The following is an 18,827-nucleotide window of genomic DNA, read 5'->3' as shown; positions in this document are numbered from 1 at the left end:
GAAAAATTTGTGGGAATATAAGACATCACAAGGCTGGTCGGGAAATTTGTGGGTATATACGCCGTTCGAAACAGGTCATAGAATCAAATAAGAATCGACATACATTGGGAATGTCCCAAACTAAAGTCAAGAGTGGAGTGCATTGGAAGTCGAACCTAGCTTTGATATCATGTAGTTTTTGTGAATATTACTTCTAATCTTATTTTATTGATGAATGGTATGACATATATATAGGCTGAATACAAATAGCTAGACAACTAAAAACAAGTAAAAAATATAACCTAAAGCTTAGCTGTCAATTACAACCTAAAGTTAGTTGTACAATATACTTTAAGTATTTACAATGATATTTCTACAATAATTGCCATTAACTTTTATTGTTGTTAGTATTACTATTGTCATATTACTTTATTGCAATGTTATTATTTATCATAGGGATATATGCAGTGGAAGAGTTATGTTTCCAATTTGTTGCACTTATATCCTAAACTTTTTTTCTTGAAGTCAAAAGTCTCTAATATTATGTTTTTAGTGCAACTGTTAGTCACTAGTTGCTATCTTCTAGGAATATATGTTGTGAAAGTCCCTATTTTTTTTAGTTGTTGCATTTTTATCTTTAATCTTACTCTTTTATGGCAAAATCCCTAACATTATGTTCTAGTTGTGAATTTTAAAAATATTAAATAAATAAATAAATTATAATCCCTTAAAAATAGAAAATAATCCTTTTGAAAATTTTGTAATAAATTAAATTCCAAAAAAATTAAGTAACTTTTTTTAAAAATTGAAATTAATTAAAATCCAGAAGCATATATTAGATTATTAATTACTAAATCAACAAAAATATCTATACATTATTTAGCTGATTTTTTTATTAAGTTAATTAAATATATATTTCAAATTTTTTAGGATCATAATTTATTTAAAAATTTTCAGAGATTTATTTTAGATCTTTAAGGGGCTATAACTTATTTATTTAAAATTAATTTTTTTTTTAAATCACCTAAAACATAATGCTAGAGATATTTGTCGTAAAAAAAAGTAACATTGAGGATATAGGTGCAACAAATGGAAAATAATAGGTACTTTCGTTGCAACTATTCGTAGAAGATAATGGCAGGGGACTAACGACTGCACTATAACGTAATGTTACAAACTATTGCTGCAAAAAAAAAAAGATTGAGGATATAGGCATAACAAATTGAAAACATTAGGAAATTATGCCGCAAAAAACTAATTGTTATATAATAATCCTGAAACTATTTTTCATAATGTCTTTGTTGACAAATTCTGATTACTTGCGCTGTTAATGTTGTATGTTCTCATTGTTAGATTGGTGCCAATTGGCTTCACATTGCTAGGTTGGCAATGCTCAATGCCAACTGGCTAAGGAAGATGGATACTTCCAAAGCAATTGCTGCGCTTGAAAAGGCAAAAGATCATTTGAATAATTCCGTAAGGTCTGTTTGTTTGGTTTTTTATGGGTCATTAATGCATTTGCTTAATATAAAAATGATCCCCAACACTCATCTCTATTTGTTTTTGTGTCTCAATATTGTCTTGCTATGTGTGTAAATGCACTTTCCATTTTCCATATGAGAAAGCAATGAGAAAGTGATGAAAGAGAAATGATGAGAGAGTAATATGAGAGAGTGATGTGGGAAAAAGTGATTTAAGAGAAAGTGCTAAGAAATATATATATATTTTTATAAAAATGACAAACAAAAAAAATTATTTTTGAAAACTGTAAAAGACAACTTTTGGAACTTTTTTTTTATAAATTGTTCTCTTAAAACAATGTCAAACACCATTATCTGTTTTCAGAGAACAGTTTTCTGTTTTCAAAACAAAAACATAGTTTTATGTTACAATGCCAAATAGGCTCAAAATTTTCTTTAAACAAATACAATAGAAAACTGCTAGCCTCTGCACGCTGGACTCTGTATTCAGAGAAAGACAACTTTGTGAAAGAGAAAGCTACAAACACAAGTTACACAAAGGCCACCATTCAGCCACATGGTCACCACCTTCCATAGCAGCTGCCTCCTTTTATCACCTTCCATAAACATAGATAAAACATCTATGCATTGAGAAGGTATAACCCATTCCATACCAAATTCCTTCAGAACTTTAAACGATAACTCTAGTGAGAATGAACAATGAAGGAATACATGATCAACACTTTCTCTATTATCTTTACACCACACACACCACTCTGAAGACAAAGCATGACAAGGTCTTCTTTTTTGCAAAACATCCTTGACACTTCCAAAAATCTTCACTTTTGTTGGAACATGACTCTTCCATAAAGTTGTCTAATTGATAATTCTTGATATTTTTTGTTCAGAGTCAGCCTTTCAAAAGCTGATTTACATGAGAATATTTCAGTACTATCCCCCAACCATAATCTCCTGTCTCCCATACAAAGTTTCAACAAGCTAACTTAGGTTATAAGTTGGTAGTGCCAATAGAACAGATTGAATGAGGGTTAGCCTCCTGCCTCTTGATAGAAATGCAGTGTTTCAACTATCAATTTTATTTGCTTGTTCAGTAATGATTAGTTCCCAGAATAAATCTCTCTTAATTAAATGGCTTTGGAGATTCCCAAAGGAGAGTAATTCTCTCCGGTACAAAGTTGTCATTTTTTTTTAAAATCACTTATTTGTGAAGAGTTCTAGATGTTTCTTCTTCTTCTTCTTTTTTTATTTTTGTTCACCTTCAACTATTGGTAACGACTGTAATTCATTTTATTAATGAAAAGTATGGATACTTTTTTTGGAAGAATTTAAGAGATTTGTAAGTATTGCTCCATTCTGACTATGTTAATTGGACTTTTGTTTTTAAGTTGTATGAAGTCTTAGAGATCAGTTATATTTATTCGTGCAGGATAGCAGAGAATATATTAAATAAATTGAGTGAACAAAATGGGAAAGTGCAAGGTCTTGGGGCACCTGGAGAAACTAGAAAGAATGGACGTGAAGCATTAGTTATACTGGTTGGTCTCTCTCTCTTTTTTGAAAGAATGCAAAAGTTGTTATGTATGATCTTTCCTTCATAAAAAATTACAGCTCTCAATTGCCCTTTTTTCTATTTTTTGCATTTACAACACTTGGGAATATTGGCACCTTTTCTTTTCCTTTCCTACCATTTCAATAAATTAATGGGATTATACCATTTAGTGCCATGTTATGTGTCTTGTAACCACAGTTCAAAACTATGCCTCTCTACTCATTTTGGCAAATTTATTTTTTGATAAAAAAATTATAAATATGTTTTAAATCTAAATAATTTTGAACTATTTTACCATATACCATTTTAGTACCATGTTATTTGTCTTGGAACCACAGTTCAAAACTATTCCTCTCTACTCATTTTGGCAAATGTATTTTTTGATAAAAAAATTATAAATATGTTTTAAATCTAAATAATTTTGAACTAATTTACCATATACAAGGTAATTAAACAATAAGGTACTAAGTTTATTCTATTGAAATGGTATGATCCTTTTAGTTATTAGCAAATATATTATTAAGGTGAATTGACATAAATGTCTTCAATAAATATTAAGAAATAAAAATTATTTTTTTAGCACACCTCTAAAATATTTAGCATGTCACTTATATATTAACTAGTTTATTATTTTTAAAGAATAATTTTGTAGATATTTTTATTTTTACATGCATAAAAATTGATAATTGTGATTGTACTAATGATTTTATAAAATGGTGAGGAGAAGAAAATGTTTTCTTATTTCTGTGTATTTTTACAAACTAGAACTTAGGCTTATATACAGTTTTACATATCAAACTATCTTTAATACAACATAAATACAATAAAAGAGAATTCCTATAGACTTTAGGAAACTGAAACATCCTTCTGTAACATTTTGATGTTATTTTCTGACTGTTAACACTCCCCCTCAAGTTGGACTATAGATATTGATGAGTCCAAGCTTGTTTACTAAGAACTTAAATACTCGCTCGGATAACCCCTCTCTGAGAATATCAGCCAACTGTTGAATAGTATAAACATATTTGATGTTGACAATTCCCCTATCAATCTTCTCTTTAATAAAGTGACGATCCACTTCCACGTGTTTAGTTCTGTCATGATGTATAGGGTTGTGTGCAATACTGATGGTAGACTCTGATTATCATAGTAAAGCTGAATGGGAGCTTCATATTCAATCTTTAGTTCTCCTAACAAGCGTTTGATCCATATCGCTTCACATATTCCGTGGGCCATGGCTCTATACTCTGCTTCTTGCAACCACTGTTTGCTTTTTACTTCGCCATGTTACCACATTGCCCCATCCAATTGTACAATATTCAGATGTAGATTTCCTATTATCAACTGACCCAACCCAGTCTGCATCTGTGAACACTTCAACTTTTCTTTCAGTCGTCTTTATAAAGAAAAGACCTTTTCCTGGTGTTTGCTTTAAATACCTCATAATTTTATATACTGCATTAAGATATCCTTGGCATGGATCATGCATGTATTGACTGACCTGACTTACTGCAAAGGCAATATCTGGTCTGGTATGAGAGAGGTAGATAAGCTTCCCTACTAGTTGCTGGTACCTTTCTTTGTCAACTGGGTTTCCTTCAAACATTTTCCTCTTGTCTCCGAGCTCGATTGGAGTTTTGCTAGGTTTACTGCCTAGCATTCCTGTCTCATTCAAGAGATCAAGAGTGTATTTTCTTTGAGAAATAGAAATTCCCTTTTTGCTTCTAGCAAATTCCATTCTTAGAAAATACCTGAGTTCACCGAGATCCTTGACTTCGAACTCCTTTGCCGACATTTCTTTAATCCGAATCACCTCTTCAGTATGGTTGCCAGTGACAATGATATCATCAACATATACAATAAGAACTGACATTTTCCCTCTTTCGAGTGTTTGATGAAGAGAGTATGGTTAGTCTGACCTTGTATGTATCCAAGTCCCTTGATAACTTTCAAGAACCGATTGAACCATACTCGAGGAGATTGTTTTGAACCATGCTCGAGGAGATTGTTTTAGACCGTAGAGCGATTTGTTTAGCTTGCAAACTTTGGTTGTATTGGGAGATTCTTCAAAACCCGGAGGCTGACTCATGTACACTTCTTCTTCCAGCTCACCATTTAAGAATGCATTTTTTTACATCAAGTTGATGCAATTCCCAATTTAAGTTGACTGCAAGCGAGAGCAATACTCTGATGGTATTGAGTTTGGCAACTGGAGCGAATGTTTCAATGTAGTCAATTCCGTAGGTTTGAGTAAAACCCTTGGCAACTAACCGAGCTTTGTATCTCTCAATAGATCCATTTGCATTATATTTGACTGTGAACACCAACTTGCACCCTATTACTTTCTTATCTGGTGGTAACTCCACTAATCGCCAAGTACCATTCTGCTCAAGTGCTTTCATCACTTCGAGAACTGCTGTCTTCCATTGAGGAGTACCAAGTGCTTCATTGATATTCCTAGGAATCACAACATCTGATAGACTAGTGGTAAAAGCTTTAAATGGAGATGATAATTTTGCATAAGAGATGAATTTTGAAATAGGGTGTTGGGTGCAAGATCTACTTCCTTTTCTTAAAGCAATAGGAATATCTAGATTTGATTGAGTGTTTGAGGGTAGAGTTCCTGAATCTTTTAAATGAGGTGGTTCTATCACTGGATCGACCTCTTGACTGTGATGAGAATTCATCACTTGTTTATTTCTTTCTCTTCTGGTATACACTCGAATTTCTTTCTGCATGTTTTGATTTTGAGAGTCATGAGAAGGTGGAAGATTTTCTGGTTCGGGAATGATTTCATTCATTGGAGGAAAGGACACGTCTAGGGGTAAATCTAAAGCCCACGACCACTGAGCTTCTTGCTCGTGATGAATATGCTCCCCTTGAAGCGAACTGGGAGTGAAGTATGGAGTATTTTCGAAAAAAGTTACATCACGGGAGATGTAGATTTTTCTTGGTGAAGGGACAGTAACAACAATAGCCTTTCTGTGTAGGAGAATATCCTAGGAAAACTGTTTTTATGGCTTTAGAATCAAGTTTACTCCGGTGTTGGGAGTGCACATGGACAAAGGTGGTGCACCCAAAGACTTACTGGCAGAGTATTTGTGGAAATGTGAGGATAGAGAAACTGAAGAATAGAATATGGTGTCTTGAATTGAAGAGGCCGATTGGGAAGGCGATTGATTAGATAAGTAGCAGTGAGTACAACATCGCTCCAAAGATATTTTGGAACATTCATGTTGAACATGATAGCACGGGCTACTTCTAAGAGGTGATGATTTTTCCTTTCGGCTACTCCATACTTCCTTAGCAGTTTTAAAAAATAAATACCTGCGTGTAGAAAACATTCTATTTTTAGCATTTATTTAGTATAGCTGTATAATTGTAGTAGATACTATAATTAGATTATTCTGATTAGGCTTATTGATTTACTCTAGAATATTTGTAATTATTTTTTGCATATTTGGTATTAACTACCAGATTTGTTAGAGCTGTACAGTGCCTATTTAAAGGCCTTATTCTTTATGAATAAAATATAAGAAAAAGTCTCTTTTTCCACACTGCGACTGATCTTTGGATCCATTGAATTAATAAACCATGCAAGGACAATAGAATTCTCAGCCTGCCATACTTTGTAGGTTGAGTCAGCCAATGGAGGGGCAGGAAGGTCACTGGTGAGATATCCGAGTTTTTCATGTCCACAAATGACTAACTTTACTGACTGTGTCCACTGTAAATAGTTCCTACCATCGAGTTTGTGGGCTGTGATGTGGAGAGAGTTGGTATCATGACTATAAATGGAGCCAAAGGACTGAGTTTGGGCTGGTTTTGAGTTAGGCCACTAGTTTGAGAAGAGATTTCATCACTGCTTGACATGATGACACGTGGCTAGGGTTGGCTAACAAGTGGGGATGTATCAATCAAAAATTTGTTTTCTGGCAGGAATATGTGAGACTGATAAGGAAGTATGGGATGAATATGTGAGAGTGAATATACGACCGAGATTGAATATGTGACCGTGACCGAGATTGAGCTACACAGAGATTGTCGAGGTAGGGCTGGACAGAGAGCCACGAGACTGGGCTGGACAGTCGAGCCGGACTGGACAGAGATTGCCCCTGGAGTTGCAGACCGCCTGGAGCGCCGAAGATGTCACTGGAAGTTGCAGAAGCTGCCTGGAGCACTGAAGATGTCGCTGGAAGTTGCGATAATCGCTTGGAGCGCCAAAGGTGTCACCTGGAGTTGAAGAAGCTGCCAGGAGCCGATCAGAGAGGATAGAAAAAAAAAACCGTACGTCTCTAATACCATATAAAATGATGAGGAGAACAAAATGTTTTCTTATTGCTGTGTAATTTTACAAACTAGAACTTAGGCTTATATACAGTTTTACATATCAAACTATCTTTAATACAACATAAATACAATAAAAGAGAATTCCTATAGACTTTAGGAAACTGAAACATCCTTCTGTAACGTTTTGATGTTATTTTCTGATTGTCAACAGATTTTGATTCCAGTGAGATAAATTTTTTTTCTAATATAAAATTATTTATGTTTATATTTTTCATATTTTGAGTTAAAAAGTAAAACTAAGGTTTGTGAGTATCACAATTACTTTAAGTTTTTTTATTAAACAATAAATATAAAGGTTAAAAAAGTATATTTATGAATGGAGAATTTTGTACTGAAAATATTTAAAAGGTATATGATTTTTTTCAAAAAAATATTTGTCAAGGATGGAAAGAAAAAAAGGAGTATACCCCATTTATATTCATAAATGCTACCTGTAGACTGTTGTCTTCAGATTATGCAGATGTGTATGTTATTCTTTTTCATCTCTGAAATGTCCTTTATTCAAAGGTAGTATGATTTTGTTCTGGAAAGAGATTGACGAAAAAAAAAGATGAACAAGAAGAAGAAAGTGGGTAGTGCAATTTGTGGGGGCATAGGGCTGCACACTCAGACCATAATCAATTTCTCGTATTTGTGATAGTACCAGTGGTGTATGCTGGTGTTAGTGAGAGATACTTGAGTATGTCCTGTTTTTTTGTTTCATCTTAGGAAATTATTTATCCCTTAACCGTTATTATATTTTGATTGATGATCAAACTCGGTATAATTAGTATTATCATGTTCTACGGAACTAAATGTGGCTACAATTCTGGTATCTTATAAGCAGTGACATTTTCTGTCGACTATTGTTGAATCCACTTGCTTGCAGTTACAATCATATGATGCTCTTGGGCTCTTGGAAATCACGAAGAAAGAGCTACAAGATTTAAAGGTTAGCATTCAAGTCTCTCACTGCTTCAGTCTATTAGTGACTTCATTTTTGGATGTGTTTACCAAATTTATGTATATAGCTATTTGTGTGGAAAAAAATAGTGAAAGATAGGGAAGAAAGTAGCCATTCAGAAGGAAAGTGGTTTCCCAAGATTGGAACATGCTACTTTATTGAATGTTTTAACGAAACTTCAAAGGGTGTTTGGTATGGGGTTAGGTTTGGTGGGAGTGGGAATGTCAAGACTAACCCATGTTTGGTAAATTTATTTTTAATGGCTTGGGGGTTTGTGTTTCCAAGTGAGTTTCATTTTTTAGCTTGATTTGATGGTAATTTTGACCACTTTAAACACTTGAGTTTCACATTCTCTTAATCTGAACTCTCTCTAAGTCTATTCCCACCATTTCCAACCCGCATACCAAACACCCCTAAGAATTTAAAGTTTGTATAAAGGATGTGCATTGTATTACAGTTTCCAAGAGGGTTATCCACAATATCTTTGCCTCCTAATATTAGAAAACAAATTCATGTAGATCACTTGAGTGGCCTCTTCTTCTATTGCATGAAGATACCAATGGCAATGACATATATTATTATTTTTTTTTAAAAAAGAAAACAAAAACAAAGTCCAAAGACTTAAAACCAGTGAACTTATTCATGAAGTGATAGCAAGTCTTCAAAGTTGATGTGACCTTTTTCTCTTTTAAAAATAAAGTCTTCAAAGTTGATGTAGAATGCCAAGAGATAAAACAAAGAAGATCCAGAATATAGAGAGAAAACTAGGAAAATCTGAATGTTATTGAATAATGATTTAAACCTCAATGTTGGGTTTTAAATAGTACAAGAGTTATTTCTCAAACTGAAATAACTAACTTAACTTAAATGCGTACACCCAGGATAAAGATAAAATACAACTAATATTAAACATAACTAATTACATCGAGTGTAGTATTGTAATTGTCAATAATATAATTTTACTTTATTTTTGTCACCTTTGAGTCTTTTGGAGGGGTACTTTATCTGAATTTGTGGATGAAAGAAATTGATAACTAATTAAATTAGTGTAAAACTGTAGGACATTAACCATACATTTGTGAATATTGAATTAGTTATTTGTAAGGATTTATATACTTGCTGCAATTTTTTTATGATATGCCAGTGAACATAATCGCATGCAAGTAATAAAGTAATAAGTATTTTTATCGTCTCCTCAAGAATTGCCTAAACTAAATATTGTACTTATCAAAATCAAACAACTTGGAACAAAAAAAAAAGATGACTTAATTAAACCAAATGAACGAGGAAATAAACTAATTAACAAAAACTAAATTAGAACAACAATCAAGTGATGAATTAGATGATTATGAGAAGTTAGAGTTACCATTTCCCCTTAATACACAATTCTGGGTAAAATGCGGACAAGCAATGTGGTCGCAATTCTAGGCAGAGTTGACTAAGGTAATTATCTTGTCTTAATTCTTTTTCCAAAACAATTAAGCTTCAATTCTTCAATTAATTAACATAACCTTTTGCATGTCAAGAATACCAATTTCAACACAAACTTTCTAAGTTATGCAAGGTGATTATATAGGCCATAATTATCACTATTCAAAACCTAAAAGCTAAGAACATGCATCAATCAAGTTTTGCATCCATTAATATCAATCTTTACAGCATCAACATTAATTTAATTGCCCACTAAAGTTGGCCAAACCAAAGCAACCAATAACAATTTCTCCACTTCATTGAACAAAACCTCAATTTACTTTGGCATTAACTTTACCCACAAATACCCAAAATTACATATTAGGGTTCCTTAGTTTCTCTATCTACAAAGAGTTTAGTTCATGATCAATTTTAAGAAAATAACCACATCAGTCAGTCTCCATATTAATCTAATAAAAAGGTTCAAATACAAGGAAGATGTGAGTAGAGAAAATCAAATCCAAACACTAAAAACCAAGTGATGCTTGTCTCCTCTTCTCCTTCTCCTTTGTATTTTTCTCATCTTCTTCTTCTTGGCTGGGGTGGATTCTCAAAATGGGTCTGAAAACTCCCTTGGCCGGCTGGTTTCTCTCCTTCAATGGTGTATCACGTTCAAAGGGTGGAGAGGGTGTGAGATGTATTCATTCCTTTTCTTTTATGGGGTTTTCTATCGTAATTGGGAAAAGCCCTTGAGTCTCACTTGCAAGACCTCTCAAGGAACCATTCTGATGTTATAAATTGAAGCCCGACTGTCTCTCTGAAAATTTGCCACATCAGCTCATGACTAAACCCCACTTAAGTCCATTCCATGTCAGCTTCATTTGCCACTAGTCCGGCAATACAACGAAAATCCAATGCAACCGCATACCTGAGTTTTTTTTTTTTCTGTTTGCAAAAACTAAACTAAGTGAGATATAAATCCTACAAGCAACAGAAGTTTTACATCAACAAAGTAACTTTACCAAGTGTTTTTAGCCATTTTAATCATTTCTTTGCTAAACGAGAAAGTCAACAAGAACTAACACACAAAAATACAATGAAATTAAATACAAATAAACACAGAACACAAATCACTCAAATTGCTTCATTTTATTAGCCTAAAAGTGCATTAGATAACTCCCTGTTCTAGATTTATCAATACTACTGTTCTTTTTTTTTTTTTGAAAGTTACACTTGCTATGTCAAAATTACAGGGACATCGCCTAGACATTTTCGTTGACACCACATAAAATGTTAGGCATGTTAATTTCAAAAAGCTATCAAACAACCCCTCATGTATTTGAGCTGAATAGAAAAAGAAAAATTGACCATTAAATGTTTATTTATTTATTGATTTTAAATATTTAATATAATGGTCAAAATTCTTTGATCTTTTTTTAGTTTCTCTGAATCTGAAACCCCAGAGCATGTCATTGAATTATTGCCAGTCTAAGGGATGGCACCCCTAATTAACATAAAGGGCATCCCAATTTTCTAAAATTCCATTGTTATATTTTTATCCTTATAAAAAGACGAAAATATAAAAATTATCTCCTTATTCATTCATGTCATCCCCTGTTCTTAGCTAAGCATTTAATTGAATTTTGAGCCCTAAAACGATTGAAAGACAAAGAAAGACAAAAGTTTGGTGAAGAAAGTATTAAGTGGATGTTGGTGTTAGTTTATTTGAAAAAGAAAATATGATGTGGATAAATTGATGGAAGTGTATGGAAGAGTGACCTATTTTAAGAATTGTAAGGGTGTCAGCATAAAAAATACTTTTATTTGATATTTTACATTGGTTTCATTTTGTTCGAGGTGCCTATATAATTTTTGCGGGCGTCAATATAACCTTTATTTTAATTTTTCAATAAACCTTTCTTTCTAATACTTTTGTTGCCACTACTCTGTTGCAGGATGAGCACACCCCTGTTGTTGAGGCTGGAAATTCATTCTTTAGATGCATTTCTGCTTACAAAAAGGTAAGCTTTTGCAGTGTAATCTTTCTCTTAGCAAAAGACTGATCAACTCTAGAAAATATGATGATTTATTTTCCTCTTCAATAAAAGATTAATTAATTTTGACTGTTGTAAAAGCCGTCTCATAAATTGATTTCATCTACATCTGTCCATTGTGTATCCAAAAATTTCAGCAACATTTTGTGGTACCTTTCCGTGTAGCGTTTTGTAGACGTTATAATAGTTGGTTTGTGTGCTACATGTGTAACTCTCCTTCAAAGTGACAAAAACAGAATCTGAGATAGATGAATAATTTTATTTGAATACCCAGGAATTTTATTTGAATACCCAAACAAACCACAATACCAAACTAGTCATATTGTGCACACACCGCCAATCTCACGTGCATTTATTCTAGAACAAAACAAGAAACACCAAAATAGGAAAGACCAAAACAAGGAACACGATCCCTCATAAACTACCATCTAAAATATTATTTTCAATATTAGTATTAGCCAACTCAGCAGTCATACAATCACGCTGTACATGTTGCCTGCAATTTTCTTTTATCTTGATAAGAAACAGACATTATTTCATACAAGGAAACAATACATGAAGAAGGAAGAGTTTTAAGCAACAATATACGCAAGTAGTAGAAAAATCAGTAAGCAAAGATCCTCAACTCTTTAGCACTAAAATGCAACGTGCATAATTTCTTTTGATGTATATGTTACATCCAAAACTGAACATACAAATTACGCTGCTTATCTAAACTTATTGGGATTGTCTACTCATTATTTTTGGTTTTGCTTTTCAGTTTGGGAGTGAGAAGCCTATTCATGACACTCGTGATGTGAAGACCGAGTATCTTTCTTGTTTGAAGCATCTTGCAAGCTTAATAATTGACACTGATACTGATACTGAAGGAACACAGCGATCTGACAGACTCAAACTGAACGATATTAAAAATGAAATAAAACACGTGGAAGCCGAAGTTTCTCCTCAAAGAAGAGAAAGAAACTAGTCTAGTTTCTGAATTATTTGTTAAGAATACTTCATAACTTTTTTTATTCTATTTACATATAGAAATAAAAGCAAATGGGACATAAGCTATCCATCTTTAAGGTTGAGTGTGAGAGTTGTTGGGTTTCATGCCTTTATAAAATTATATTTCTTATGTACTTCATTCATTATCAATAAAGTAGCAGAAATTATTTTGTTCAATCAAATTGCGTTGTTTACATGTTTTATTATATGATAAATTATTATTAATACAAACGTTTATAAAATTCTGAACATATGTATAATTACAATTATAGTGACTCGGTCACAATGGATTATAAGTATAATTATATGTTTAAAAATATTTTGTCATAAGATTAAATCAGTATACTGAATTTTTTATGATTCGGTAATCTACGATAAGATCTACTTATACATCTGGTGTGATGTCCTGTCCTATTCAGGACATTGACCAAGTAGATAAGATGAGATGTATTTTGTTACATTGGACTGTACCGATATTGATTATTGATAAGATAATTAAATATCGTTATTATTTGATCTAATCATATCTCAACGTTGACCATATGTCAATTTAATCTATATTCTGAGTGATTAATATTTTGCTAATTGTATTATTCAAGTATTTTGATTTGTTCGTTATTAGCTTACCTTACGGACTAGCTCATACTTACATATTTGAGATTTAGTAGTATAATTGAGTGGGGATATTTGTTAGTCATGAAATCTATAGCTTCTGTTTAAGAAGTGAAACGATGATTTCCTTATAGCTTGGTTTAAGTGTTAAATGATAGAGTGCTCATTTTTGTAATTAAGTTTACAAAAATATCATTTACAAGAAACTTAGTGAGAGTTATGGATAAAATATCAATGAGGGGTAAAACTGTAATTTATACCCGTCTCATTAGTAGATTATCTATAGAAGATTGAATGGTGGTTATGGTTATAACAATGATTAATATATTTACATTTGGTGTAATGTGTTCTATGAATTCAAGAGCGCAGTTCTGAGTCTATAGTGGAGTCACGAGAAATTAATAAGGTAGCGAGCTTATTTGTTATAAATAAACTCACAGTAACTTATTGAAGCTTGAGTTTATGGATCCATGGTCCCCATGTCATCTCTTATAAAAGTGAACCTATTAGTCTTGAATAATTAATTTAATTATTAATTATAAAAATATCATATTGACTAGGTCAACGAAAATAAATAATGTTAAATTATTTATTGATATTTTGTGAAAAAAGAAGTAGAAGAAAATTTGAGATTTTTATTGCAAAGTATCACAAAGAGAGTATTGTTGTTAATAATTATAGATTGGTATCAATATTAATAAAATAAATTAAATAATGGTCAAAATTATAATTGGTTAATTTTGACAAATATTTAATTAATTATAATTATTAAATAATTAAATATAAAATGGGAAAGTAAAACTTATATTATGTCCTAGATAATTGCCTATACATACTAGTGTTATAGAATGCATTAGGGTAGATGAATTTGACAAGGTAAAAATTCACTACTAGTATTCTATACTTTGCTGCCCACTATCTCTTAGTTTTCTCTCAAGGAATTATCTTCTCATTTGTTGAGACTTGCCCACACAAACACTAGGTTGTTTTAGAGAAAGATTTGGAAGACTGTGGTCTTGTTTCAAAGCGGTTTGAATTCCTTGCAATACATAGTATTCAACAGGAACAAAATGTTTGGGAATCGAAAGAGTGTAGTCATTGTTCCGCTACGCATATCGTAAGTACTCTAATAGTTTTGCTATTGTATTTACATATCTCTGTAATTTTCAAATGCTTGTATGCATTTATGCTTTTTTACTTTGTATGTTGTTTTGAATATATATTTATAGGGAGCATGCATATAGATTTATATAAATGAGATCCTACAACTGGCTTAAGATCCAATGGTTGCTAGTTTATATGTTTATATAAATGTATGTGATTTTTTGACATGCTAGATAGATTAATTGGATAATGGCATAATTGTTTGCATGTTTAAGTTTTATGTATGTGTGATAAAAGTATATTGTTCATGATTTTCGTATGTTTATGATTGTTTATGTGTGTTTTATTTTGTTGTATAAAACTCATAAACTCTGTACAAGAAATAAAAGTTTGAAAAATTGCACAATTTTTTTAGCCTGTATATAAAAGAAAAGGAAATCTGCTAGTTGAACGTTAATGATTTTTTTTTGGGGAAATAAGTATATATATATTATATTTGGTGTTGACCCTCGAATTGGTTAACGACATGGAGTCAAGTAAAACGATAGAAAATGAGATGAAATCAAGACGAAAAGATAAACGACACAAAAGATTTATAGTGGTTCGACCCCAATAAAATGGTAACAACCTACCTCCACTCAGTGTTCTTATTGATGTATGTTTCCAAGAACTGTGATCAATGAACTATGGTTCACGAGATTCACAAGCTTTTAGATGAATACAATTATCGTGGATAAAAACACTCTATTTCTCTCTTAGAATTCCGAAGTTCAAAAAGTCTCATCTCTTGAACCTTTTGATTCTTATTTATAGGCACAAGAAGTTCTACCTAGGACAACGAGCCTTAATTATATTTAAAACATGCGTATCTAAATAATAATGGAAATTACAATTAATATGTAATTATAATATGTAATTATAAGATTACATATCTGAAGGAAATAGATGAAAAGATACGACCAGACTGGTCGCCCATAAATATGATGTCTGATGAGCCAATGATCTTCTAGTCGATGGTCGAACACATTATACTCACTTAAAATGCCACGTGCATTCCACGTGTAGGCTAATTCTACCACGTCACCAGGTAGTTATTTTTTGGGTAAACATTTGCCCCCAAGTTTATTTTACTGCGACCAACATATAATAAACTTAAGCGACCGACCTTCCGTATGACCTATCACATCTGTCAGCACCTTTTAAAAAAAGTGACTAATTATGATTGTTGCAGTTTCCCAAAAGTGTTTTGACGGCTAACACGATTCCCCACGTTTCGAAAAATCATCCCCCATCATTACCTTTTTAACCGTGCCACGATCAGTATAAATAACCTACTCTTCTCACTTTTTACCTTTTACCACTCTTCTTCTTCTCAAGAACTCAGAAGCAAAAAAGTAAGAAGAAACTCAAAAAATTTGGTGATCCGTGGTGTGTCTGTTCAGCCGCTTGTATCAACGCTCGTGACTTCACTTCAATCTTCCATTCAAGTAAGTTTCTTGATCGATTTATCTCTATTATACCATGCAACGTTCATTTCTCTAGTTTTCTAATATTTGGGCTTTGAGTTTTTGAATGTTCTTGAGAAAAAATAATTCTGGGGTAATCGGGCTCGTAGGTAGTAAAATGATAGGATAGGAGTTTGAATTAGAAAAAACACTAAATGAGGCTTAGGAATTGGCTTGGGAAGTAGGAATACTGATTTAGGGCGCACAATCGAAGTAAAAATTTGATTTTTATGCATTCGGAAAAATCTGGGTTTTTCCCGCCTATTTTCGGAGTAAAAAAGTTTCTCTGAAAAAAACTTCAATTTTTCCAAACTATTCGAATGTTTTTAGTGTTTATGTTAGAATGCTGCTGGTTGTATAAAAGTTTATCTTTTATACACGAGCAACGTTATCCCAACGTTTCCACTTCTTCTATCTGTTGGCCGTAGATTCTCATCTCCCATTTTCTGTTCTCAGATTTTCATGCACGATCCTTGGGGAGGTGAGAGAACTATTGACGATCTGCTTGCACTACTGTTTGAGGATCAAGAACAACCGTCACTACCATTTTTAGAAGTCCCATTTTCTCAATACAACCCAGCGACCAGACCTCCGCTCATTCCACCTAACATGGGTCGCGTGAAATATACTGCTCCCAGAAAGAAGAGAACAACCAACCCTCCTTCTAACCAGCCTGCCCCTCGCACCGAGGAGCCTTCTACCAATCCCCAACTTGTAAATACTGTACCTCTCGAGATTCAAACTAAAGCCTGACCTCGCGAATGGTATGTTGCGCCTCCTAGCATCATATCTGCTAGGATGGTAACTAACTATATCAAGAAGTACGATCTTCCTGGGATAACCCTCATCAAACCTTCACCCGACCAGAGGGCAAACGTGCCTGGGGGGGCCTTCAGTGCCTGGTCGAGGTACCATATCGAGGTAGGGGTAATCTTGCCTCTACATGAATTCTTCCCAGAGGTGGCCAATTATTTTGAGGTCGCCCCCTTCCAAATCACTCCCAACGGATATAGAGTATTATCTGTGCTCTATATCCTTTATAACCATAAATAGTGCCCTGTACCTACACCACACGAGATCAACTACCTGTTCGATCTCAAGTCCAACCCCAACCACAGCAACATGGGGTTCTTCCACTTCTACCACCAAGATTCCACTCGTACCTTCTTGAGCGACATCACCTACAAATCCTATGTAGGGAAGTACTTCCAGGAGTACTTTCTTACAACGGACCTGGTCGCTGATAACCTGGCCTTAACCCATGGTACTGACCTGTTCCTACTCCAGAGATGGAGATAAGGGCAGCAGCCTTGCCCAGCATGACGAACGTCGAGAAGAGCGTCAAAGAGCTGGTAACTGAGAGCAACTTAAGGCTGGTCGGCCTTCTGGCACCTCACCATGATGTGAGGGAGTCTACAGCAGGGAGTGCTACTTGAGGAGAGATCCCCGAGTAGCATCAGGATGTGTCACAGCCCCCGAGAAGGTGGGCAACAGGAGTGACCATCAGGGAACCTTCTAGCATCCCACAAGCTGCTACTGTTCCGACCCAACACGGGAAGGCCAAGCAGAAACTTCCAGAATACCCTGAGCCCATACTCAAGTCTTCTGATGAGAACGGTACTGACTTCTCACTTTTAGACAGTTTGCCCATTCCCTGTCATTTATTCGACGGGGATGACAACTTTAAATATGTGATCAGTAGTTTAAATTCAGACTTCTTTGAAGCAGAGAGTGAGTGTAGCAGTAGTACCATAAATAATGTATCAACCAGTAATAGTAGCTCGGGTATACTACTTAGAATTTTTCTTGCTCTTATTTCCTTGCTTTTTTAAGTAACTTAATTTATATTGTCTTATCGTTCATTTCTATCTTGCAGTCAAGGCCTCTAGAGAGGCGTTCGATCTGTACAGAAAACCCAAAGCCAAGACTCCTGCAAGTAGGAGGAAAGAATGCAGGCGGCACCCTGGGGAAAGTAGCAGCGACCTTTCTAGGAAAAGGGCTCGGACTGAGGACCCTCCTGCACCTGTACCTTCCAAGAAACTACTCCTCCTCCAACACCCGTTGAACCTACTCCTCCAGCTCTTGTCGACCTGACTCCTCCAGCTCCTGTCAACCCAACGCCTCCTGATCAGTCAGGAAAAAATCAGGCCGAGGCGGTCCTGAACACAGCCTACAACTTGGCCAGTGACAAACTGAAGAAGCTATCAAGACATCGGTGTAGTTAAGAAGCCTTCAGCAATGTCTCCTCCATGAAGGTCGAACAGATTCTCAGTCGCTCACTGAATGACTTACTCAGTGTAAGTTGCTATATATATTTTGTTTTTTTTTGCCGTGCTTTAGCTGTCTATCTCGCCTTTTTATTCATACTAACAACTTTCCTATTTCTTTGATCGCAGGGAGTTTTGACCCTGAGTACTGGTTGGTGTCGCTCGGAGGAGACGTCTGCCAAACATGTTGAAGAGATTAAGGCTGTTAAGGGAAGACTCGCTGAGCAGCTCAAAGTGACTGAGGATAGACACGCCCAACTGGGCGAGGAACTAAGAGCGGTTGAGGAGAGAAATGCCAAACTGGGCGAGGAGATGAAGCAACATAAGGAGGCCTTGGGCAAAGTCACTAAGTCCAAAGATAAGTACAAGGAGGCTTCGGTTATTAATTTCAAAGAGGCCTCCAAACTCCAAGACGAACTGGCTATTAGCAGGAAAGAAACTGCGGAACTGGAGGAGCGAGTCAAATTGCTCGAAGAGACCAACGTTAGTGACTTGGAGAGGTTCAAGGAAGCAGCGTTCAACTGCTTTTATATGTTATAGAAAAGAAATCCCGAGGCAAACTATGATTATTTGCCAGAACATA

The 18,827-nt window shown here is 34.3% G+C and overlaps 1 protein-coding gene across 9 annotated transcripts in view; it reads left to right on the top strand.

Annotated features, from left to right (window-relative positions):
- The window catches only part of LOC133818640 (uncharacterized), a 45,114-nt gene extending 32,176 nt beyond the window's left edge, over positions 1-12,938 (top strand). For 2 of the 9 annotated variants that reach the window (XM_062251642.1, XM_062251640.1), the window contains 5 exons: positions 1,333-1,460; positions 2,887-2,995; positions 8,228-8,290; positions 11,668-11,733; positions 12,527-12,938. In XM_062251642.1, the coding sequence (XP_062107626.1) occupies positions 1,333-1,460; positions 2,887-2,995; positions 8,228-8,290; positions 11,668-11,733; positions 12,527-12,733 (573 nt within the window). In that variant the 3' untranslated portion in view covers positions 12,734-12,938. Of the gene's footprint in view, positions 1-1,332; positions 1,461-1,912; positions 2,096-2,886; positions 2,996-8,227; positions 8,291-11,667; positions 11,734-12,294; positions 12,374-12,526 lie in introns of those variants that run through there. The other 7 variants (XM_062251644.1, XM_062251645.1, XM_062251646.1 and 4 more) reach the window with 7 other exon arrangements.
- Positions 12,939-18,827: the final 5,889 nt, after the last annotated feature.

The sequence above is a fragment of the Humulus lupulus genome, chromosome 2, assembly GCF_963169125.1.
Source record: "Humulus lupulus chromosome 2, drHumLupu1.1, whole genome shotgun sequence".
Lineage (NCBI taxonomy): Eukaryota > Viridiplantae > Streptophyta > Magnoliopsida > Rosales > Cannabaceae > Humulus > Humulus lupulus.
Note: the sequence above shows the minus strand (reverse complement) of the source record. Positions and strands in the feature narration are given on the sequence as shown.